This window comes from Uranotaenia lowii, chromosome 3, assembly GCF_029784155.1.
Source record: "Uranotaenia lowii strain MFRU-FL chromosome 3, ASM2978415v1, whole genome shotgun sequence".
Taxonomy (NCBI): Eukaryota; Metazoa; Arthropoda; class Insecta; order Diptera; family Culicidae; genus Uranotaenia; species Uranotaenia lowii.
This window is the reverse complement of record NC_073693.1, coordinates 253468242-253493914: the sequence shown is the minus strand read 5'-3', so window position 1 is coordinate 253493914 and position 25673 is coordinate 253468242. Positions and strand designations below refer to the sequence as shown.

Below are 25673 nucleotides of genomic sequence, written 5' to 3'. Positions count from 1 at the left end.
GCTTTATATGAATCGCTTAAAAATTATTATAAGTACACATAATTTTAATGTGGAAATAATAAATACTGATGACTGTATTAAAATGAGCGTGTGGAAACCGTAAAAAATCATCGAACTCCGTTTTCGATGAGTTTTGAACAGTTCTCAAAATGGTGGGTTTCGAACAAATTTTGCAGCTTTTAATCAGTCGTCCGCGTTTTAAAATGGTGCCGGGAGGAAAAAATTGTATCGCAATACCACCGTAAAATGACGAATTCATCTCCACTCAAGGATTCGGATTTTGAACTAGCCTACATCCTACGGGTATTGCTACAACAAAGAAATCATGCACTGGATACAAATGGATGCCGCTGATGGAGAAGACCAATTATTAGTTTCAGCGCAAGGTGTCCGCGAGGACGTTCGAGCTCCATGTAAACCATTCGATGTAGAGCTGCAGCTATTTTCCCGTGAAACCTTATCAGTAGTGAAAGTATAAGCCTGTGAATAATAAATTTGTGTAAGTATATATTTTAGTGAAACTCGAAATAGAATCTAAATTGTAAATTTTTCTCGCCAATAGGATGCCGAATAATCATGGAACTATGCTGTACATCTCCCCAAACATTTTTCACGGACCAATCGGTGACGATTGACAGCCTCTTCGCAACAAAAAGCGACCGTTCCGGCATGAAAATAGGAAAAGCCATTTTCCGTATCATCCAAAGGAATCTGGAGCGGGAGCTGAAGACTCGGACTAGTTGCCACCCGAAACTATGTGTAAAGTGTGTGTGTGTAATGTGTTGATTGGAACAAATCGCTACAATATTGCTTGTGTGCTTTTCAATCAATATATGCAATAAATTGAAAGATATTTAGAATAAACAAACTTTTCAACTGCGGAAAAATTTAATAATTAATTGTTCCTCACAAATGCTTTCTATTGATTTTTTTTATTGTTTTCATTTGTGAAGCATATGTTTTTAATGTGTCGCCAAAATCAGCCGTTCTATGTTTTTTTGCTATGTGTGTGGCACATAATATTCATATGGAAATCAAATTGCAAAAATCTATGTAGGCTCACACATAGCCTCAATGTGTCGATTTCGTTGAGTGTAGGCTTTCACGTGACGAAAATATTATAATTTTCAAGCACCAGGAAATAAGCTCTTATGATCTTTGAATCATCTTAATCTATAATGCACGCACTGCAACATGATAAACACATTGTTCCTCAATTTTCACCATCATCAATTTTTAATTTTTCTCTAAAATCAATTTTAAAACGCGTTTTTACTAAAATTTGTTGACTCGGGGCGAACAGAGCACAATTATTCGGGGCACGATGAGCGTTTTCTGCCGTAGCATCTAGTAGCAGATTCAACTCTATGTAGTCAACTGAATGATAGAGCTAAAGCTTCACATCGGGTGATTTGGCCTATTGGTAAGATGACGGAGAGGTAATCAGAAAACTCTAGTTCGATTCCTGTTAGAGGAGATTTTTATTCATTTACAATTCATGATCGATTATTTTGATTGTTGCATTATATGGCTTGTAGCATCTTGGCGGGTGATGCAAAGCACCAAAAACATAATGTAAGAGTGTGTGCAAATTGTTTGTATTCAACAAACAGTCATAAATTATTTTAGTATTGCTTTGTTTGATGGATCTACGCCTCACCGTTTAGTGTAAAATGCAGGGGACTGAGATAAACGAAGAATCGTCGTCAATGATCAAACAAATTTATTATCTCCCCTATCTTCAAATTACACAACACTGAAAATAAATTTCACTTTAAAGGTAAGTGGCATCTGGAGTGAATTCTGGCCAAACGAAAATTCATGTGAATTTTAAGTGACCGTCAAGTGATATCACGTAAGCAACCGATCAAGTAAATTTCAAGTGAGTGGCAAAGTCAATTTCAAATGTTTGCTCAGGTCATTAATATCTTTCAGTTGTAGTGGTTTTTAGGTGAAATTTCGGAATATCAAACATGAATCAGCTTTGTTTCTTCAAAACAACTATTCGTTTTCAAAAATACAACGTAAAACCCTCACTTGTTTGATGAGACATTCTGGTTGATCTTCCTAAAATAATAATTAAAGAAAAGTTTAACAAGTATTTATTGTTTTGCATGATACTTACTTTAATTTCACTGCAATTGAATATTTACAAAATAAATCATCATCGGAAAACGTATCTGAAACCTGATTGCATTGAAAAAGGTCATTGCGACATGTTTACCGATTCACACGAGGTTTCTGTTGACCTATGGAAAAATATAATTGTTTAAAAACATACAAATTACTCTCAACTCAAACAAACCCCTGATGTTTCAATACTGACATTGCTGACATTCGCTATGCAAAAACTCACTTGAATTTTAAGTGATGGCTAGTGAATATTGGCTTAAGTGACCAGTCAAGTGAATTTCAAGTGAACATCGTAACATTCTGTGCCGGTCACTTAAAACTCAAGTGATAAGTAAGTGAATATTGATTCGGTCACTTAAAACTTAAGTGAGAGACAAATGAAATGTACATGAGCCACTTGAAACAAAGAAATTCACAGAGTTTTCACTTTTAAGTGTATCTTTTTGTGTTTTTTAAGTGTGATTTTGGGTAAAGTGTAGTTTACAGCATTTTTTCAACTAAGTAAGCTGCAGATCACTTTCAATGTGAAATCGAGCGCTGAGTCCGAACATGAAATTCAAAAGTAAATCTCAGTAGAACAGTTTTCGAGATATGTGTCGTGACCTTTCTTTTTTCATGTCCGTTTCACTACACATTTTTTACTACCGAATAAAAATGAAAACCAATCATACGCTAAGAGCACCGGCAACGCTTCAGGCGTAAATATTGGTTTTAAGTATACCAGTTTTAGCACAATTCGAAATTTTATAATCGGCTAAAACACCCACTCCCCACCGGTGTACGAGAAAATTTAAAACGGAAACACTTTCATTGCAGACACTCAATAATTGAGAAGAAAAAACCCATTTTATTGGAAAAATTGCATAAGTTTTGAGTTTCACGGTTGATTGTCTTAAAATTAATCCTACGAATATTCATTTTGACAGAACAATGATTTCAACTATTCTACCAGGATTTCATTAATTTAAAAGCAAAAATGACTACACAACGAGGAAAAAAGGTCAATTGAAACAATTCTTCAATTAGTTCAATCAAATTGCTTTGAATCAATGGAATAAGGTTTTATTAAAATGAAATGAAAAAGCTTTTTTTTTTCAAGTTATTGCTGACATTGATAAAGGAAACGAGAAATGTTTATCCCAAAGTCCAAGGAAATTTTCCTTTGATTTGTCGACATTTTTGTTTGACAAAAACTTGTTTCACTATTTGTAAATTTATGTATGGATACAGAAAAATATGCTGATATTGACGAAAACTCCGAGCAAACCATACGAAACTAATAATCTCTCAATATCTCAAATAAAACAAAAATTATAGAACAAACAATAAACATTTATTTTACCTCATCGAAAAAGTATTAAAATTTTCTTTTCGTTTATTTTTTTTAAATTGTAGAACGCTGACTGGATTCACTATATAATTCGTCGAGCCCAAATGAAAAGCTTTTTATTTAAAGATATTAAATCGAGAATAATGTGACATCTGTTATTTATACTTGATATGGTTTTTATTAACATGTTTTCTCAATTTATGTTACGTATAGGGTGGTTGAAGCGAAAAAAAAACATTCAAATAATATCTCAAAAAGAAACTATTATCACACCCAATGTTGCCCAAACATGTGTGAAAGAAATCATTGTTGGCTAAAATTTTCTCACCGTGAACTAAATCGGTCTGTCGTATATTTTGAAATCCTGTTCCAAATTTGCATGAATTTGGAACAAAGGCGTATAAGAGCACCTGCAACGGTTCAGGTGTAAATATTGGTTTTAAGTATACCAGTTTTAGCACAATTTAAAATTTTAGAATCGGCTAAAACACCCACTCCCCACCGGTGTAGGAGCAAATTTAAAACGGAAACACTTCCATTGCAGACACTCAATAATTGAGAAGAAAAAACCCATTTTATTGGAAAAATTGCATAAGTTTTGAGTTTCACGGTTGATTGTCTTAAAATTAATTCTACGAATATTCTTTTTGACAGAATAATTATTTCAACTATTCTACCAGGATTTCACTAATTTAAAAGCAAATATGACTACACAACGAGGAAAAAAGGTCAATTGAAACAATTCTTCAATTAATTCAATCAAATTGCTTTGAGTCAATGGAATAAGGTTTTGTTAAAATGAAATGAAAAAGCAATTTTTTTTTTTCGAGTTATTGCTGACATTGATAAAGGAAACGAGAAATGTTTATCCCAAAGTCCAAAAAAATTTCTCTTTGATTTGCCGACATTTTTGTTTGACAAAAACTTGTTTCACTATTTGTAAATTTATGTATGCCCGCATACTAAAAAACTGTATCTCAAACTGTCTATACGATACATCTACTGCATCCGAAATGGTGATGTTCTCTTTTAGCGTAGCAATTATATCAAACTTTACTTCGACAACGATAAGAACGTATCATGAACGTTCATGTGGAAAAGTGATGGTTTCTGAAAAGGTAAAAGGACGGTATGGACGATATACTTCGATTTTTCTTTAATCTTAAAAATGATCTCAAACCGTTATCCAGAGCGTTCATGTCTTATGTCAAAATTTATCGAAACGTGGATCAGAGGTGCCAGACGATTTTGGAAATTAAAATTGTACATTTTCATGCAGATATCTTTTATATTTCCAAAATCAACATATTATTTCAAAGTTTGTAGGAGTGAATAATAATGCTTTTACAAATCCTTCTCTGGAACAGATGTTTTTAATTCGATTAGGATCCGAAGAAGAATTCGGATTATTGATGGTTTTCGTTGTTCCTGTTGCTTTTTCCGCCAGTAATCGTTTTTTTAAAAGAGATGTTGCGATAATAAATACAAAGTGTGAATCAGCAAAGAGCAAATATAGGTGGCATAACAACATCGATTTGTGTTAGCGTTTACATGGAGTATGGAGCCCTTAAAGCGGGCCATAGACTACACAAATGGCGCCATAGACTACACGATACAAATTTCGCACGAACACAATCGTTGGCTGGCGAAATCAGCAACAGCAACAACAAAAAAACCCGCCTGGGGCTGAGTAAATAGTCTGAATTTTGTACAAACAGCACCATACACCATGCCACAGAGGGTGGTTCGTACAAAATATTTTGATCTGGACCGATTTTACTCAAATTGGGCGCTTATTCAAGCAGTACACGATGCAAATCGTATTCACAGCAACAGAATGTCATCAAATTTGGTGTAGTCTATGGCCCGCTTAAGGTTTTCTTGACACTATATAGCTGATATAACGTTGCTTTCTTTTGAACGAAATTCTATGATCAAATTAATGCCAAATGAAAGTTTCAATAATATTTTTCAATAACTAAACATAATCACCTAAAATATTGAAAAAGAACTTTCGCATTTCATTATTGATAAAACATTGAATCTGGCACCACTGACGCTAACGGTCCTCATTTGTTTTGGTGCGTCGAACGGATTTTTTTTTGCGGCCGAAAATTCTTTCTTTTTTCGGCTGGATCAGGTGCAACCGGCAACGCCAGGGCACCGCATTCTAATTTTAAGGAATGCAAAAACCCGATAGTAACAGGTATGTACAATTAGAAATTATAGAAAAAACCAAACCTAATGACCCCGTTTCTCATATTCTAGGTTGTGCACCCGGGACCTCCCTCTTTTTGGTCCATACGATGGAATCGTCTCAGCTCAGAATTCAACGATGCAGACGGAAATCCTTACGGACCCCACAGGGACATGCATGGTGCTGGCTCCGGATCCGTTTACAGGGCGTGCTGATCAAAATGTTCGACAGGTGGATGCAGAATAAAAATGACCCAATGGGACAAGATTTAGGGTGATATGCATAGTATTAATTAAGTAAGTAATTACGAAATATATTAATAAAAATAGTGAAAATTAACACATTTCTTATTATTATCCGAAATATTTCCTATAAACATGATAAACATTTTGCGTCTGTGTGCGTGCTATTTTCACGAATGGTTGCTCAAACAGTCTGCTTAAAGTTGGAATAACGTAAAGTCAAACCGTTACTGAACGTATCTACGTAAAGGTAGAGGTATGAGAGCTCTTCAAAATAACTATAATTACTACAGTTCGTTGATCTAAAAACGTTTTCAACAATTGGTTTTTCAACCTTAAACGAACTGCTTATTGAACAGTTCTCCCATACAAATGTTTTAACGGTTTTTAACAATTACATAACCTAACGACATATTAAAAATACTGTGAATTTGGAATTCACGATTCAGGCAATTTACCTCACGGTTTAAATAATCGTTTGCTAAAAGTTTTTTTACGCTTTATCAAATCGTCGTTTGACTATTTCAGAAATCGTTCGGTTACAATCCTCATTTATGCGGGTGGATACAGAAAAATAAATAAATAAAAATATTGACGAAAACTCCGAGCAATCCATACGAAACTAAAAATCTCTCAATATCTCAAATAAAACAAAAATTATAGAACAAACAATAAACATTTATTTTACCTCATCGAAAAAGTATTAAAATTTTCTTTTCGTTTATTTTTTTCAAATTTTAGAACGCTGACTGGATTCACTAATTCGGTGAGCCCAAATGAAAAGCTTTTTATTTAATGATATTAAATCGAGAATAATGTGCCATCTATTATTTCTACTTGATATGGTTTTTATTAACATCTATTCTCAATTTATGTTACGTATAGGGTGGTTGAAGCGAAAAAAAAAATTCAAATAATATCTCAAAAAGAAATTATTATCACACCCAATGTTACCCAAACATGTGTGAAAGAAATCATTGTTGGCCGAAATTTTCTCACCGTGAACTAAATCGGTCTGTCGTATATTTTGAAATCCTGTTCCAAATTTGCATGAATTTGGAACAAAGGCGTATAACTGTTGGGAATTTTGAAATCGATAACTGTGCTAAAACAGCAATTTACAACACCGGTGCCAGCCGAAATGTTTTAGCGTGGTCGAAAACCCCCAAGTAACCATTAAGCCGTGTAAATTGGCCCTTAGTCAGCCCTATAGTCGAATATAGTACCTGCTTACAAAGCCTATTTAGCTCTATATTCGACTTAAGGGCTGTCCAAAAGCCACTTTTGGCGTGTATTTCGGCCGATATGCGGCTTGACCCCACTTTCGAAACACGCCAATGCGAAGCTGTCAAAATATATTCCCCGCAAAAAAAGAAAAAAAAAAGAATCGATGTGTTGTCGTTTTTCCCCAAGACTGTTCTTTCCTTGTTCTCTTTCTATCTCCCTCACACTCGTATTTTTTCAATTGCTGTTGGATAGGATCTGGAATTGAACTTAGAATTTCTGGGACTATGCGTTAAGTGCTGTCTTTGCTGCATGATCTATTTACGTTCTTATGTCGATGGACGCAAATTAGACCTTCTTAAATGAAGCTTTGTGAGTTATTATTCAAAGGAAAACACCGTAAATAATGAACATTTTCAAATTAAAAAAAGATTTTTATTGATATTAAAATCACAAGACACAAAATTTATGCATGCATTGTGTCATTCAAAACACCTGATAGCTCTTTTTATTTGAGCGAACTATTGGTACTGTTTCGGCACCGGGCACCTGTTCCGGAACCTGATATTCGCACATCATCCAACGTTTCGATGATTGCCGACGATTGCGATGAGTTTTCCGAGATAACTGACCACGAAAAAGCCAACAGAATTCTGCTTCATCCTTGCCCTGCTCCTTTAACTGCTTGGTGAGGTCAAATTTTGGGTTGACGGTGCTTTCCGGAAAAATGTGATGTTGAATCGGGAACTCCATTGCAACAGATCCGTCGATTGAATACTATTGAATACTATTCTGCGAGGGATATTTTTAACCGAAATGAAACGAAACAAAATAGAATTCTTAACCCGATCGCGAAAACTCGACAAATATTTTTGCGCTTCTAATTTTCAACTCTATTTTTTTTCACTTTCCTCCAAGACCCAGATGTCAAATGCATTGACATTTATGTCAGTTCACTCAGAATCAAAACAACCCAAAATTGACTTTGCCGAGGCAGCAAAATCAAGTTCAGCTTGCTTTCTTAATTTTGGGGTGTTGTCAATGCACCAAAACAAAAGTTCGTTGCTGGAACTGACCACCCCAAAAAAATTTCCCTTTGTTTTCAGAAAGGTTGCTTCTTTTTCCCAGCGAGTCAGTCGATCGTTCTGGAAAAAAAAGTTTGGTAAGTAGATCTAAAAGCAATGTTCTCGGGCGTTCTTTTTTTCTTATTTAAAGTTTTTTAGGCAGATTTGTATCGGATGTAATCATTCTTCTGGAGCGGTACCTTTGAATGCGCTGTACTCCGGCGATGCAAAGGAAGGAAGAAGAAACCATTGAAAACCCGAAAGAAGCGGATGGCGATCTAGGGCAAAAGTCGGATTTGCCATTCACTACTTACTGAAGACGGGAACTCCGGAAGGTCCGAAAATTGTGACGACTCTTGCTTTATTTTAAATGGTGCCAATCTCCGGAAATTTCCCATTAACATTTATCAAAACATGAATACGGATGTTCCTATTTCCTTTCTGATTGGTGTGGAGGTCACTCACAGATGGTGTATCGTAAAGGTAAGATGTTCTTTTACAACGAATCAGATTCGGGTTTCATGTAATGATTTTTAAATTACTGCCGAGATCAGTACCTATGCAATTGTGTAAAGTTTATTTTTTAATAAAATTAATTTTATTTAATGAAAAACAAATTGTTATTTCTCAAATATTTATGATCCCTTTTGATAAGTGGGCCAACAAACAAAAATACCCCAAAAAAAATCCCTACCGTATGACATGCCCCAAAATTAAGTTGCGAGAATGACGTCTATTCTCAAGTTTGGGAAAACCCCCTCAAACTCATTTTCGTCGGGAGCCAAAATCATCCGATTTTGCGGCATTCCAACTTGCTTTTGGGTTATAATGGCTTAGAGTGTTCAATCTATACAGGGCTTGAAAGCCCTAAAGCACCGCCTTAGCAGCGTTGCCAACCTTCCAGATTTTTCTGGATTCTTCCAGATTTTTATGTGTCATCCAGAAATACAGACCTCATGTTGTCTGGTCCAGACTTTTAATAAATTATCCAGATTTGTCCAGAAATTGGTATAACTCAACGTTTTGAAAAAAAAAATTAATTGAAATCCAATAGCTCATAACGGCAATACTAATTTACTGTGAAGCAGAATACAGAAGTTATTTTGACAGCTGAATGGGTCTAAGCTTTCGGTTGTTCAAGCTTTTGTTTTTGTTCGCATAGACTCAGATCTTCATTATTTTCAAGTAATGAGTGTTGATCCCAAGACTACAATATTTCAATCTGGCGACCAAAAAAAAAAAAAAAGGTCGTCACATAATGAGTTTGCCATACAGACTTTTCCAGACATTTTTTTCAAAATCTTCCAGACATTTCTGAAAAACAGTTGGCATCCCTGCGCCTTAGTACCAATATACGGCCTATAGTTGCAACAGTGCCTATCGGAATTTAAAACCATTATTTACGACTAATAGGCACTGAAGTGCTGTTATCTGTCCCCTATGCGGCTTACAACCGGGCTTAATGGTTTATTGGGCCGTGTTTTGCATCTACCGTTGGGACAGCCCTAAAAGTTTAGTTAATAGACTAACTGTCAGAGTCCAACCTCTTTCTTTTGCCCTTAAAGTTTACTCAGTTTATCTCTTTCTCTCACTCTCTTCACATCTAGTTCATTCATTTCAGGCGAAAAGCAGAGAAATCTTTTTTTTTGTTCTCATATTGCTTTTCACAAAACTGACTTATATCACATATACCGATGAAATAGCAATATCGCATTATTGTTTGAATGACATGTGATTTGATTGGTTTCTTAATTTTTTCTATTGATTATTTCATACTATTATTCTCTACAATATGCTCCAAATATGACATTGTTGAATAATGAAGTACTTGTATTAAAACTAATTTGAAATCTCTTTTCTGTATTTGGAGACTGAACAAATTTTCTATCGACCATCTGAACTTCATCTTTGCGTATGTTCAACAGGATTGTTGATATTAGTGATGTTGTGATAGCGAAAATAATAATCAAAATGCATTTTTATAGAAAATCTTGATTTATTGACAGTTTGAGACTCAATGGTAACATTTTAAAAAATGTCGAAGAGGCCAACTTAAAACCAAAATTCAAGTTGTTTATTTTTATAAAAATCGGTTGAAAATTGATTAAGTTAATTTACTAAAACAGTAGTATTTGCATTTTTGAATAATTGACCGAACCGCTGTGTACTAATCTGATTATAGAGAGAATAAACATGATAGATCCTATCACTCCTGGTAAACTAATGATCAATTTCAGCTTGGAGTGAGTAAGATTTGTCATGTTTGATTCTTCGTTTATTTAGATTAGTACACTGCGGTTCGTTAAACTGTTCTGTTCATAAATGCTAATATCAATGTTTTAGTAAAATAACCATAACTTCTTCAATTTTCAATCGATATTGATAAAAGCCACTTGAAATCTTTGTTTTAAATTGACATTTACGGTTCATGATGTCCAGATTTTTTAAATATTACCATCGAGTCTAAAACTATAGATAAAAAAAATCTCTAAAAAAATTGTATTTCTTTTTTTGCTATCAAAACTTTACTAATATCAACAATCCTGTTCATCATTCTCCAAAATAAAGTTCGCATGGTCGATAGCAAATTTATTCACCCTCAATGTACAGAAAAGAGATTTCAAATTAATATTACGCATTCCGAGATATTTGAATGTAAGTACAAGTACTTATTTTACTTTTTCCAAAATTCTATATTTGGAGCATAACTCAAAAATTCGATTTTGATGATATTTTTGTATAAAAATATCTTAAACAGATAAAAAAAATGGCCCGCGGAGTAGAACGCTACAACGAGTGGACAGAACGCACCAATCCGAAAGGGTGGTTAGAAATGGAACAATGAATATACGCAATGTTATAATTGAAACATCAAGTGTTTAGTTACATGTTCATCGTATTTTTGTAAACTAGAAATACTTCAGCAAAAAATTATTTATTATTGTTGAACTTATCGAAAATATTGCTTTTCAAAATACACTTTTTGATATCCTGATAAATAAAATGCCTTCAGGTAGGCAACGAAATTCAATTTCTTGGCTGATATCGCGGCAGATGATTTTAATTGGTGCACCATTAAAACTTCAAAAAGCACGAAATTTGATATAATTATGCTAAGGTTGCCAGATTGCCCGGTTTTATCCGGGTTTGCCCGGATATTTAATACTTAATTTAAGAACAGTCCGTCCTGCCCGGATTTTGCCCGGATTTATTCACTTTTTTTGGCAAATTAAACAAAAAAAAAACACCTCCTAAACGAAATCTGTTAAGCAAGTTTTACAAAAATAATGATGAATGGTTTTTGGAAGCCTCAGATACAGTTTTAAATCTATCGATGAGTTTTGAAGAAAAAAATATTTTTAATTTTTTTCCTTGATTTTCCTGGAATTTCTGAGTTTTGACAAAATTTGCCAGGATATTGCCCGGATTTATGGTCGTCAATATGAAATCGAAGGCCCGGATTTGGCCAGGTTTTTATATAAAAATTGCCCGGTTTGTCCGGCCCGGATACGTGCTGAAAAAATTCTGGCAACCTTAAATTATGCATTCTTATCGTTATTTCTGAGTCAGCAAATAAAAAATATGACAATTTGCTTTGATATTTGGTTTTTCTCAAAAGTTAATAGCATTCAGGATTTGAATCGAAAAACTTGATTTTTTATCGGGATATTTACTCAATGAAATGAAAGTAAAATTTCAATACAAAATCTATTTTTTCTTCATCTGCATAATGTGAGATCCGCTTCTGGATCAGGAGAACCGATGCAACGATTCCGTAGGTTCTTGTTCGGTAGGAAGGCTTCCTGCTTTGGGGTGACTTGGCGCGAGACTGGCTGTGTTCGCTGACGTTTGCGAGGGAGAAGAAAGAACGCCATCGAACGAGGGAAAAGCCGTTGACGCAGAGTAATGTGTATAGGGTTGCCAATTGATATTTTCGGACATGTTTAATCATTTTTATGCAGTTCGTTTAGCCATATCCCACATCTTCCCCCTTCCCCGAGAAGAAAAAAAAAATATTACCAGAAGAATAACTTATGTTTCCTATTTCGGTCCGACTTGCTTTGAGAAAATATTTACTACTGTTAACTGTGACTAGATTGTTTTTGACTGAAACCTCAACCTTCATTTTTACTGATTTTGTGATTCTGCTCTAAGAAACCTTTCATTGTTAAAACCGATCAAAATATTTTGCAATTTCTCAAATTGAAATTTTCAAATTTTTGAAATCTTAGTTAAATAAACAAATATTCATAATAAAGCATAAGGTATGTTTTTCAGTGAAATATCTTTGTTGTTTCCTTTTCCATTTGCATTCATCTCTCTTCTCTTTTCCTAGAGCGATTTATGAATTTAAAGAAATATTCTTTTTTTCGATTCATTCTTGTTTTTTTTTCTTTTTTTCCATTTTTACTTTCAAAAAGTTTCAACGGGCGTGTATTTCCAACAGAAGTCATTTAAAATGTATCCTTCTTTTGATTGCAACGCGAGTTGTCCTTCCTGCTTTGAAGACTCTACACTTTATCCTCTCTTTTTAAGGTGTCATTCTTAATTGATGTGTAACAAATCTTCCTCTCTTTGTAATGTTTACTCGCCATACTAATGAGTAATGAGTGAAGTAATCTTTTTCGACTAGTTTTGGCATTCCTCTAGTTGAATGTGGTCAGTGGTTGAATCTCTTATTTTGAAAACTAATACTCACTACAACTTAGATAGAGAACCATAACCTTTTTAAGTGGTTAACCTGGTAAGACGATAATCACCAGACCTATCGATGGCATGTGTCAGATTCCCATCTCGGCACTTTTAATTTAAAACTTGTTCGCACAAGTCAGTTCGTTAATTAAGTTAATTGTGTCGGTATACAATGTTGTTTTCATTTAGATTTTTTACTTTCTTTTATAAAGTGTAGCGCTTTCCAGCGATGATTTTCTTCGATTTCAATGTTAACTCATTTACGATGGATTCACATTTTAGAATTCAAGATTTGTTATTTAATTATTGTCCAGACTTGACATCTCGTTTAGTACTGTAATTTTTATATTTCCTCATTAAAAAGATAGATCTTTATAAGTGAAGAAAACTTAGAAATTCAATCGGTAATTTGCTTGTAATGATCAAAAATCTCACCGCACATTGGTGCGTCAGTCTGATTCACCTTTTCATTCCACAGAGATTTTAGCATTGCATCAAAACATTACTGAATACTGTTCTGACATTTCTGAAAAGTTAATTGTTACTTTTCTCGAAATCGCTCAAATTGATTTGCACGAAAGCACCCAATGCAACAGCTTGAATATTCATCATCATTAGTTGTTTCATTTCTTTCTCCATTTCAACACATTTGATTGCACATTATTTTTCCAAAGCTGTCAAGACGTCGATTGCGTTATCGAGTATCCATCATTAGCTAAACGTATCCAGTAAGTAAACCTTACTCAATCACAGAATTGTATTGAAAAGCAAATTAAAATCTTCTTACTACAATTTCTAGTTCATTTTTATACTTAGCAGATACCATCTTCAAGTCTCACAGATCTTGAAGCCAAACTAAATTTACTATTTTCGTAATAAACTTGAAAGTATGAATGTTTTCAAAACATATCATGAAACTTCATTTCATTGGTTAATCACGCTGGAATCAACTCAGTTTTTAGTTTATTAACTAAGCTTTACATCAATCACCTCCAATCAATCAGATTTGAAACTTGAGACGTTTCATGCTTCTATCTTGTTGAGTTTTTGAACTCAACAACTTTGCTGTTCGGGCTATCGAAAATTAATTGTATTTCATCATAGCAATCTGATTTAGATTGTCTTTTCTCAATTTCACTCTCGTAGAATTTTAAACTTAATTTTCCGATAGCTAGGGGCCAAACAACGGCCAAAGCTTCGGATTATATGTGATGCGACGAAAAAAGAGAAGATCAATATTCTACGGTCACATTTCACTGCACATTATTTTTTCAAAGCTAAATAAATTAGATATTCACAGATTTATTGATGGTCAACTTCGCGCTCTTCAACGGCATCTACCAAGAGTAAAACATCCTTTCTTGGTTTCACCTCAATGTCTATTGGTAAAAACCAAGATAAGTTTAGAATGAACCGGTATCCGCCGGGATTTTTAATCAGTAGGCTTGAATTATTCGAATCAACTAAACAAAAATTCACTGGTTTGATTGATGTAGTTTCTTATTATCATGGTCCTTTTTTCATTTTTCAGCTTGCATATTAGAAAATAGCATCTGTTTTTTCTTTTCTATTTGTCAAACTCTTCCTCTTTTTTTTTGTTTTTATTTCTATTATGTTCCTACGGATTTTTCAATCCATGAGTCGGTATCCGCCGAGCTATCATGACTTATTGTCCGGTATTCGCCGGAATTTTCAGTTCATTTTAGGTACCTATACAACTGACAACTAAAACAATTTTCCCGGTATGCGCCGTTTTTTTTTGTTCTTTATTCAAAGTCGGTGCCCGCCGAACTTTTGAAACTCTTTCACCGGTATCCGCCGGATTTTCTTTTCTCAAAGTTGGTATCCGCCGAACTACCAAATTTTCATCCGGTATCCGCCGGAATAATCCAATCTATGGTCGGTATCCACCGAACTGTTTTAACAATCAGTTTTTTTCCAAATGATCATCCGGTTTCCGCCGTAATGATCCAAACTATAGTCGGTATCCGCCGAACTATTTCAAATCATCTGATTTCCATCAGATTGATTTTTTCAAATAGCCGGTATCCGCCGTACTATTTAATGATTATCCGGTATCCTCCGGAATAATCCAAACTATAGTCGGTATCCGCCGAACTATTTCAACAATTATCTGATTTCCCTCAGATTGATTTTTTAAAATAGCCGGTATCCGCCGAACTATTTACTGATTATCCGGTATCCGCCGGAATAATCCAAGCTATACCCAAGTAACCAAAAGTCACATAGTTACTTAATCGTGTACAATAAAAGTTCACATTTGGCTGAGTAAAAGGTACTCGAGAGAAATGATAACCGATTCTCGTAAGTGCTCAATTTGTACTTCTGGACGGACATGAATAGTCCCTAGAAGTATCATAGTTCATGTTTGTGCGTTCTAAGTGACTTGTGTAGTTTGAATATCAATGTCAACCCTCGTACCTTCTAATGAACTCCTTACGAACTTTTTGGTTCCATTCTGGATTCCTAACGAACTTGTTGGTTCCATTCTGAATTCCCAACGAACTTATTGGTTCTATTCTGAACTTCTATGGAACTCCATGTGTATTGAATATTGTCGATAACTTTCCGATGGTTTTTAACACTCTCCTGAAAACTTTTCGGAGTTGTTCTCAATTTTTACCAACGAATGATATATGGATTATTCGGAAAATAAAGAAGCCCATAATTTGAACAAAATTTGGCTTAGGGAAAAGAATCACGACGTAAACTTTAGCAACATCATTAATCTATCACAGGGTCATACATCATAATCATTGAAAGTATAGTTTTTTGACCAAACGAACATAACAGTTTGATATTTTATTTACATTTTGTTTTGAAAATTTTCTTTGTTTATATTACACACACCGAATCTCCTTGATTGTTTCTTTAGAAGAAAAATTGCCACAGTAGAAACAGAGCAACACCTCCGCACCTACAGCAAGGTCGTCACTGGCTGACACGGATGGTTTAATGCGACCGGAATCACACATAATATTAATACCAACCGTTTACTTGGTTTGTTACTGCTGAGAATAATCAAATATATGCATCTTTTCCGTTTTTTTTTTCATATCTATTTTGAAAAACAGCGATTTTAGTCTCCAATCCAATCTAAAATTTGGAAAATAATCGTTAGTGGTACAAATAAAACAAAACAAAATACAAATTTGAAATACCGTACTTCTTCACGAGCTCCATTTGGCATTCCATTTATTTTTTTCGAAACTGATTCCGCAGCACTTTATCGTCGGATTATATAAAAAATACCTTGCCGACTAACCGCAAGGACTATTCCTTCTTTCAAAGAAAAAGTAAAGGCAAAAACACAATACAGCATTGGCACACAAATCATTAAAAGTAAAATAAAACTTAAATAAACTTAGTTTGATTTCGAATCGTGCAGGTCTTGTTTGAAAATATGTTATGCATAATGTGTTGAAAACAAATGTTTACATTTTTAAATTTAGCCTGCTTAGAAAAAGTGAAAACTTTGAATTGATGTTTTTAATAACATCAATTTAAGCATTGGCCATGGTACAGCGGTAGCGTGTTCAGTTCTCACTACGTAGGTCCAGGTTCAAATCTTCAAACATGCCAATAATTTTAAGTAAGTATGAAATGAATTTAGAAAACAGTTAAAATTAGCTTACAACAGATTTGAGAGTTGATAGATTTCAAAGTACGTAAAAAGTGAACGCTATGTTTTTTTTTCCTTTTTTCTCTTTACTGAAAGTTTCATGCAAAGGCTGAATAGCCTTCTACTCAGCTTTGATTATAGAAATTGAAAGTGTGGATAAGAACTTAAATTTTCAGCTGAATAGAATACTATACAGCCTTTGAGAAGGGCTGAGTAAGCTTTTAAGAGACTGTTTTATGGAAATTTTGGTTACTTGGGATAGCCGGTATCCGCCGGACTATAGAAATAAGCATCCGGTATCCGCCAGAGTACTTCAAAGCTTTAGTTTCAAACTAAAACTTTTGACCGGTATCCGCCGGATTTTTCCAAAAATGCAGTCGGTATCCGCCGATCTACAATAAGACAAAAAAACTTTCTTTCATATTTGGATTCACTCAGTCGCTTTTTTGATCGCCATCTTGAAACAAACAAAGCAACCATCGTTCGTCAGAAGCATCATATCATTTGTTTACTTTTTTTGAACTGATATTTCACGTTCACATTTTCACTAGGAGTATCACCACTGTTTTCATTCTATTAATTACGGAGGTCCTGTCACGGTCGCCAAATGTGAGATCCGCTTCTGGATCAGGAGAACCGATGCAACGATTCCGTAGGTTCTTGTTCGGTAGGAAGGCTTCCTGCTTTGGGGTGACTTGGCGCGAGACTGGCTGTGTTCGCTGACGTTTGCGAGGGAGAAGAAAGAACGCCATCGAACGAGGGAAAAGCCGTTGACGCAGAGTAATGTGTATAGGGTTGCCAATTGATATTTTCGGACATGTTTAATCATTTTTATGCAGTTCGTTTAGCCATATCCCACACATAATAAAATAAAATGCTTTCAACGTTTAATGGAATTATAGAAAATGCATTTTCAAACGAACAATAAAAATCTGCATAACGAAGATAGGGGAGATAAGAGCATAACGAGCACCCAGGGCATAATGAGCACTCCTTTTTTCTACATAAGTACGTATTTTCTTAAAAAAAAATTTCATAAGGACTTGTTTCGAACTACCTTTAGTATTAAATTTTCACCAAAAAAGAAATATCCTTTTCATATTTACTGAAATAATGAACAATAACCAGCCAGTGTCGAAAATATTATAATTTTTGAGCACCACCAAATAAGCTTTTATGACCTTTATATCATCTTGATCTGAAATGGACGCACTGCAACATGATCTACACATTGTTTCTCAATTTTCAACATCTTAAAATTTTTGATTTTTCACTTTAATCAATTTCAAAACGCTTTTTTACTTTAATTTGTTCACTAGAGGCAAAAAGAGCACTATCAATGAAGGCATAAAGAGCATTTTCTGCTATATATTCTAGCAGCGAATTCAACTCGATGAAGTCAACTGAATAATAGAGCTACAGCTTGACTTGTTTCGTCTGTCGATTTGGCCTATTGGTAAAGTGTCGGAGAAGTTATCAGTAGACTCGAGTTCGATTCCTGATCGAGGGGATTTTTTCTTTTCACATACCATTCATGATTGATTTTTTTTATTGTTACATTGTACGGCTAATAGCATCAAAGCATCATCCGTCAAACAAAACACCAGAAACATAATGTATGAGCATGTGTTCATTCTTTGAATTCTACAAACAGACCTAGATTATTTTGTTATTGCTTTGTTTGATGAATCTACGCTTCACCGTTTAGTGCAATCATGATCATGAATGATAAATGAAAAAAAAAAAATCACCTTGACCAGAAATCGAACTCGAGCCTACTGATTACCTCTCCGACATTTAACCAAGTCAAGCTGTAGCTCTATTAGTCACTTGACTTCATCGAGTCGTATTCGCTGCTAGATTCCCCGGCAGAAAACGCTCATTATGCCTTCATTAATGGTGCTCATACTGCCTCGTGGGGTTTCTCATTATGCCTCTACAGTGACTGGTTTTCAGCTTTCGGCAAAAATTTTAAAAATCCATTTTTAAACGTTTTTGTCAACTTTTTCAAGTTTCATCCAATTAGGCCATAGACTATTTGAGTGTCTGAACACGAAACAATGATGTAATTCACATATTACAGCTATTCTCTATGGTTAAATAAGCGTTTTCCTTAAGGTGGGCATTATGCCCTCATCTCCCCTACTAAAATAAAAAAAAGGTAAATAATTTTTTTTTTGTAAATTAAATGTGTCACATATGATTCAATTGGTTGTACTCCGGAGATGTTTGCCCAGATTGAAAAATCTCTAGAATTTTATTGGTAGAAAAAACCATTTACCAGAAATTCTTTCATCGGAACGACTTTTTTCAGAAAAAAAACATCAATGGAAATCGATATTCAAACAATTTTGATTTTTGAAAAGTAACATGATCTCCTATTCTCAATTGAAACTTTATATCTCAATTTGATCTTCAAGATTTGATATTTTGACTTTTTCAAAAGCTTTATGAGTTCTTAAGTTATGCCCTATCAATGTGCTGGAGTTCGTTTTATTCAGCCCAAAATTTAAGTTTTTATTGAAAATTTTAAGTTCCATTACAGATTTGAGCGGCCTTCTGTTCAGCTCACATGTAATCGTTTGATCAGATTGTTTAAAAGATGTTGTCTAAGGGGGCATCCATCAATTACGTAACGCTCCTAGGGGGGAGGGGGGAGGGAGTAAGCTCGAGCGTTACGAGTTGTGACATAGGGGAGGGGGGGAGGTATGCTCCTCGTTACGTAACGATTTTTTCCTTAAAAATTTCAGTTTAATCGCAGCTATTTTGATGTCATGCAATTTTTGCAGAATGATAAGCAAACCAAAATCAGCTTAAAATTTGTAAGCTTCAACATGATAAAATTGGTTGGTAACCTTTCCTCTTTAATGATTCTGATAAAGACTCTTTAAACTGTGTATGGGATATCCAAGTAATAATCGCTAGAAAATGTGTACAATGTACAAGAAATCAAGAGACGGAAATTTTACTATTTTTCTCAATTTGCAAAAAAAGCAATTTCTGTTATTCCCACGAAAATTACTAAGTGGAGTATATTTTGAATAACAAGTTATGCTCCTTGAACAAAATAAATTAAAGAAGGTAGATCATCAGTTAACAAGCACAGAACAACTAAATAAGACAATCATATTATTCTATCAGAGAGTTATCATCAATGAGTACTAACAAGCGATTTGGATAGATATTAATTCCGTTTCGAAGAACGTTAAAAAAAATTATGTAAAAGTCTTTTCTTACCATCGAAAATTATTCAAAAACATGAAAGATGGGGGGGGGGGGGTAATTATCAGCGTTACGTAATTTTCATAGGGGCATGGCCGTAGGAACGGGGGGGGTTTTGGGGGTTAAACCCCCCCCCCCATGAGGGTCCAAAAAAGTAAGCGAGGTATTCTACCTTACACTTAAAATTTTAAATTCGTAATCCAGTTAGCAAAGTCCAGAGCAGAGTTATTGAAGAGTAACAATCTAGACTAAAAAAACTAGTGCCAAAACCACAAAAATACATCCTAAGTTTAAAATTTTGCTACAGTTTTTCAAAATTTTCTCACTTGTTCATGGAAAACGGTTGCCAGAATTTTTCCAGCACGTATCCGGGACGGACAAATCCGAGCTGTTTTATATAAAAACCTGGCAAAATCCGGGTATTTGATTTCAAAACTGTCGACCAAAAGCCGGGAATATCCGGGCAATTCTGTTCAGAACCTAGGAATAACTCATCAAAAATCAATAAAGAAAACCTTTTCATGATTCTTTTTTTTAAACTTGCTTCAAAAATTTTGGACCCATAAATAAAAATAAATTTATTTACAACACCATTTTTTCAGTTTGATTAAAAAATGAGAATGAAACCCAGGCAAAATCTGGGCTATTCCAATGAAATCCGGGCAACAGGGTCAAACCGGGCTTTCCAAAATTTTATATTAAATATCCAGGCCAACCCGGTTTAAACTGGGAAATCTGCAACCTTGTCATAGAAATTCAGGTCTGAATGTAAAATTTTAAATTAAACTCATTTTAGAGGTTCTGGTTCCATGTTCCCATAACCAAATTTGTATTTCTACATATTTTCGTATTTCGGATTTTCAGGATTCTTGATTTTCAGTTCGAATGATCATAAGAAATAAGAAGTGATAAGCTGCTTTGAAATCCCGGTTCAAAAGCATTTCATATCAAATTTGAATCATGTTTTTCGAAAATCCTATGCATTTCCAATGTTTTTATAACAGTTTTCCGAATATAAAAAAAGAATAATTTTGTTTTATATTCAAATTCGAAGTTAAAGAATAAAAATTATTCTTACACAAAATTTTAACATTTAATGCTTCTAAGTGTTGATCCAAAATTGAAAACTCAGATTCAGATTCATCATTCTAAATTCACATTTTAATTCAGATCTAAAAAACTGATTTTAAAATAAATAAATTAATAATAAATTAAGATTAGACCAGCACTACAGAGTTCAAATAAAAGATTCATAAATGAGGGCTTGGCTCATAAAATTCTTATTTGGAAATAAGATTCGAAAATCGTAATTTTTGTACATTTCAGAAATCGTATTGAAATTCGGAAACAGATTCAAAAATCAATTTTTGAATTTAGGTTCAGAATTCAGATTAAAAAAGAAAAAGATTTGACTTGTGAATAAGTTTTTCAATCAACATTAAATTATTGAGGAATTCGAGAGAACATGAACTTAAATATTTGCTTGATTTCCAGATTTAATTTTTAAATCAGAATAAGTTTGTAAAAAGAATTCAGCAGAAAATTACAAATATAAAGTAGAATTTGAGTTAATTTTTTAAGTTTTATAGTATGCAAAATATCATAAATTATATTTAAAAAAATCATCCTCAGGATTATCATTCTGGAATTGATTCTTTATGAACCTATATTTGAAAGAAAAGAAAGAAACTGTTAAAGAAACATGTACCTGATCTTCACCTAAAAAATCTGCACGAAATTTTATATTTTCTCAGTGTATTGTTTAACATTTTTAATATTGTAGTTTTTTTAAAGCCAAATTTCAAATTAAAATCATAAATTTTGTTCAAGTTTGCATCAAACAAATTTGGTCCGAGAATGTATTATCTCTTACTGTTTATTTGAACATTTTTATTTATTTTCATCAAAGGATAGAATCTTGGAACTTCCTTAATAGTTTGGAAGATTGGGCTTGTTTGATTAAAGTATAGAATAAGCTTTTTTGAGAAATTGAAGGCTATCCTACAAAGAACTTATTTTATGCTCAAATCAAATAACTTTGATCTACCAGACTCTTGAACAAATTCATAAATTTTAACCATCAATGAAAACAAATTACATATTTTGTTTCTAAAGGTTTCATTATAAAAAAGTAAGCTCACCCTTAAGGCTAAGGACCACTCTTCTATAGTTACGATTTAATACGAAAACTATTAATGAGTACTTAAAAGTTAATAATCATATAGTTTCAAATATATTTTGATCTAATCTTTTTTGTTCGTTTTCTGTTGGGCAAAATATCATAGGTAAAAATCAGTCACCAAAACCCCCCCCATGAGTCGGTTCTTCCTACGGCCCTGCATAGGGGGTACGTCAAAGCGTGACGATTTGTGACATACGGGGGGAGGGGGTTAAAAAAGTGCCGTTACGTAATGTATGGACGCCGCCTAACCAGCAACTAAAATTCTAAGTGGTAATAAGCTTTCCTAAAATACTTGTAATGGCAGCCAGCGGCCAGCAGCGAAGACGCATGTTAATTATTACTCAGATATATTACGAAACGGCATTTAAATCAAACGTCCGTTAAAAAAAATACCGTAAATGCAGTTGGACGAAATTTTTAAAGTGAAAGTGTTTACTCTTTTAAAAAACAATCCTTTGCGAGTTAGCTTTAAGTTGTTCTGAGTTGACATTTCAATATAAATTAGACATTTCAAGAATTTCCAAGCTAAAAAAAATTATTGATTATATGCCCTTTTGTGACGTTCGTTCACATTTCATATTCATGAAATGGCGGACATGTCTCAAAAATGGCTATTTGAGGAACTTTTTGGAATTTCAAGTCCATAAAAGGCTGTTTGAGACCCAATTTGTAACTTTTATACTGACTGGATGTGGTTGACACGTCACAAAAAGGCTATTTAAGGAACTTTTTGGAACTTCAAGTAAAGGGAGTCCATTGAATCAGTCTGAGTTTTTATTTTTCGAATAATCTTCGAAAACCAAAATTTCACAATTAACTTAAAGCCGAACCCTTATTTGTTTCAATTAAAAATTTCATTTAAATACTAAGCATTTTATGGAGTTCTTTCGTATCAATCAGAAAATCTACAGAATTTTGAAAATTGTGTGTTTTGGTAATCAATGGCGAGCAATCTGTCCAACTCAATTGCTTACATCTTGATGCATGCATTTATTTATCCGGCGGGTGCTGCTGCCATTCGCAAATCAAAAACGGTTGAATGAATAGGTTCCCCCCAGCAGCGTGACATTTTGCTGCTACAGTTATGGTTAGTGAGGAACCAAATAAATTGAACAGGAGAAAACCGCATTTAGAAGCTGCATTCAAAAACATATCTTAATTACTTTAGTGCCGCAGCCCGTGCCGTGGCATAGAGAACAGCCTTCAAATCTTCTATGCCAACGGTCATGAGATCGAATCCCGGTCAAGGCATACTTGGTACACTTTTATGGGTTGGTGGTTTTAGCATTTGTAAGAAGCTAGCCACCGTATCCTCGGAAGATGTACGATTAGAGTTAAGTAAAAATAAATCTCTTCGAGGAAACATTAAGTTTCATGTGTTGTATGTGTTTGTATTCCATTTTAAAAAAAACTCGGTTTCAACTCCGGCTTGGACGACTTGCTAATACCGTTAAATCGGATTGTGGTCTTTTTCGAGCCAAAATTCGCACTTGTTGATTAAAAAACTATTTTTAAAATACGGAAGCGCGAGCTATACAAAACAAACCGAGCTAGTTTGGCACATGAGTTCACTCAGTCACTCGCCTAGAAATGAACCTCTGTCACTTTACCCACATCGATTGCGGGAATAAAGTGATAAATCTCACAGTGACTCTAAGGTACTCGAAAATCGTCGTGTGTTGTAAGCCTATTTGGTTGGATAGTTCTACTGAAATAAATCAATCGTGGTTAAATGATAAGGAATTTTTCGCATGATTTGATTCTGTAGATAGTAAAGTATAGTCGACCGGAACAAATTCGAATCATGTTTATTTGCAAACACCTTCATAATGAATTTCAAATAATTCTATTTCGATTTAAACAGGAGCTGGCTTCGGACTAATGATCCCCGTTTCTTACACAACCTTCAACGCATATTTTGTCCAAAAGCGGGTGGTAATGATGAGCATCTCACAGACCCTAATCGGCCTCGGTACCATGATCTATCCGATTTTCATTCAAAAAACTATGGAAGCCTATGGGTTCCGAGGTTGTATGGCCGTGTTGGCTGCGGTCAACAGCCACACCCTAGTGGCCATGTTGGTGATGCATCCGGTCGAATGGCACATGAAGCGGGTTAAGATCGAACAGGAAGAACAACCGATGGCGTTACTGGAAAAACCCTTGGCCCCAGAGTTCATGAAGGTGTCTGCCGAAAGTGTCGCCTCCAAACTGATGAAGGGAAAAGGATCCCGACGGGCGTCTTCCATCCCAGGGCTGGGCAACTGGTCCGGTCCGGTAGTGGTTAGTGATTCAACTGAACGGGACACGAAGCCTGCCACCAAGTGGCAAGTTTTGGTGGACTTTTTGGACCTGACGCTTCTCAAAGATCCTATCTACGTCAACATCGTGCTGGGGATCTCGTTTGCTCTCTATTCAGATCTGGCGTTCTTTACCTTGCAGCCGATGTATTTGTTCATGATAGGATACAATAGGGTAAGTATTTTGAGACATTTTCAAAAGTATGGGAACTTTCTATGTTCTGATAACGTGTTATTTTGTGTTAAAGTCTGTTTCACAAAGAATCTGGTCGGATAAAATAGATAATTTCTCCGCAAAGAAATAACGTACAACATAAGTAAAAATGATATTTTGTAGGGTTTTTATTGCACTTTAAGGAAAAAAAAAATACATGAAAAACATTCGTCAGCTTTTCGGCTGAATTTTCGAACTTTTTTTGTGATACCACCCATCATTTTAAGCACAGTAGTGCTGGTAACCTAATTCGCTACTTGTTCCACCACTTTTCCATTTGAGCGGGTTTTTTCATGGTTCTGCAACATTTCTTCAGCTTGCCCTTAACTATTGCTCAATATTTCTCGATGAGACGAAAATCCGGACAGTTTGGTGGATTGATACTTTTTTCCACAAAATCGATCTTGTTCTCCTTAAACCACTTAACAACATCCCGGCTGTAGTGGCAGCTTGCCAGGTCCGGCCACAACTTCACCGGACCTTTGTGGGACCGAATGAATGGGAAAACCCTCTTCTGGAGACATTCTTCTGTGTAAACATTTCCATTCATTGTGTCCCCAGTGATGAAAATCTTAGTCTTCTTCCCACAACTATAGATCCCTTGCCAAATTATCAACTTATGAGCAAATTTATCTGCGAAAACAAACTTGAATCTACCCGCAACATTCTTTTACGCTTCGCAAGGTAAAATTTATCACCGAGTATTTGTCCAAAATCCATTTTGACGTAAGTTTCGTCGTCCATCAAAATGCATCCGTTGTACTCGGTCAACACTTTCTCGTACAACTTCCTTGCCCTGGTTTTGGCAACCAGGTTTTGTTTCAGCGTCCTGTTGGGGTGTTTGCTTGCATGATACGACCGCAAGCCTTCTCGCAAACAAATTCGTCGAGCACTGTGGTTAGTCTTGAACTTTTTTGCCAAATCACGCAAGGAGATTCCAGGATAATTGTGAACTGATCGAATTACCTTTGCTCGCTGCTTCCGGTCATATGTTCCACTTTTACGCCTGGTTTGTTTTGCTCGATCCACCGTAAGGGTCTCCCGGTAACGTTGCAGCACCGAATTTACAGTCGATTCTGGATATTTAAGGAATTTCGCGATCTTTACCCCTGACCACGTCGGTTTCTCTACGTGAGTGTACAGAATTTTCTCTCGCCTTTCGCGTTCCATCGTCGATAACTTTTGACTGACTGCTTCAATCTTGATGAAATTTTCACCACTAAATAAACA

General features: G+C 34.8%; 1 protein-coding gene across 1 annotated transcript in view; it reads left to right on the top strand.

The window, feature by feature from the left end:
* Positions 1-25673, top strand: part of LOC129758082 (monocarboxylate transporter 7) — a 43651-nt gene that overhangs the window by 765 nt on the left and 17213 nt on the right. Inside the window, exon 2 of the mRNA XM_055755524.1 lies at positions 23794-24404. Within this exon, the coding sequence (XP_055611499.1) occupies positions 23794-24404 (611 nt within the window). The remainder of the gene's footprint in view (positions 1-23793; positions 24405-25673) is intronic.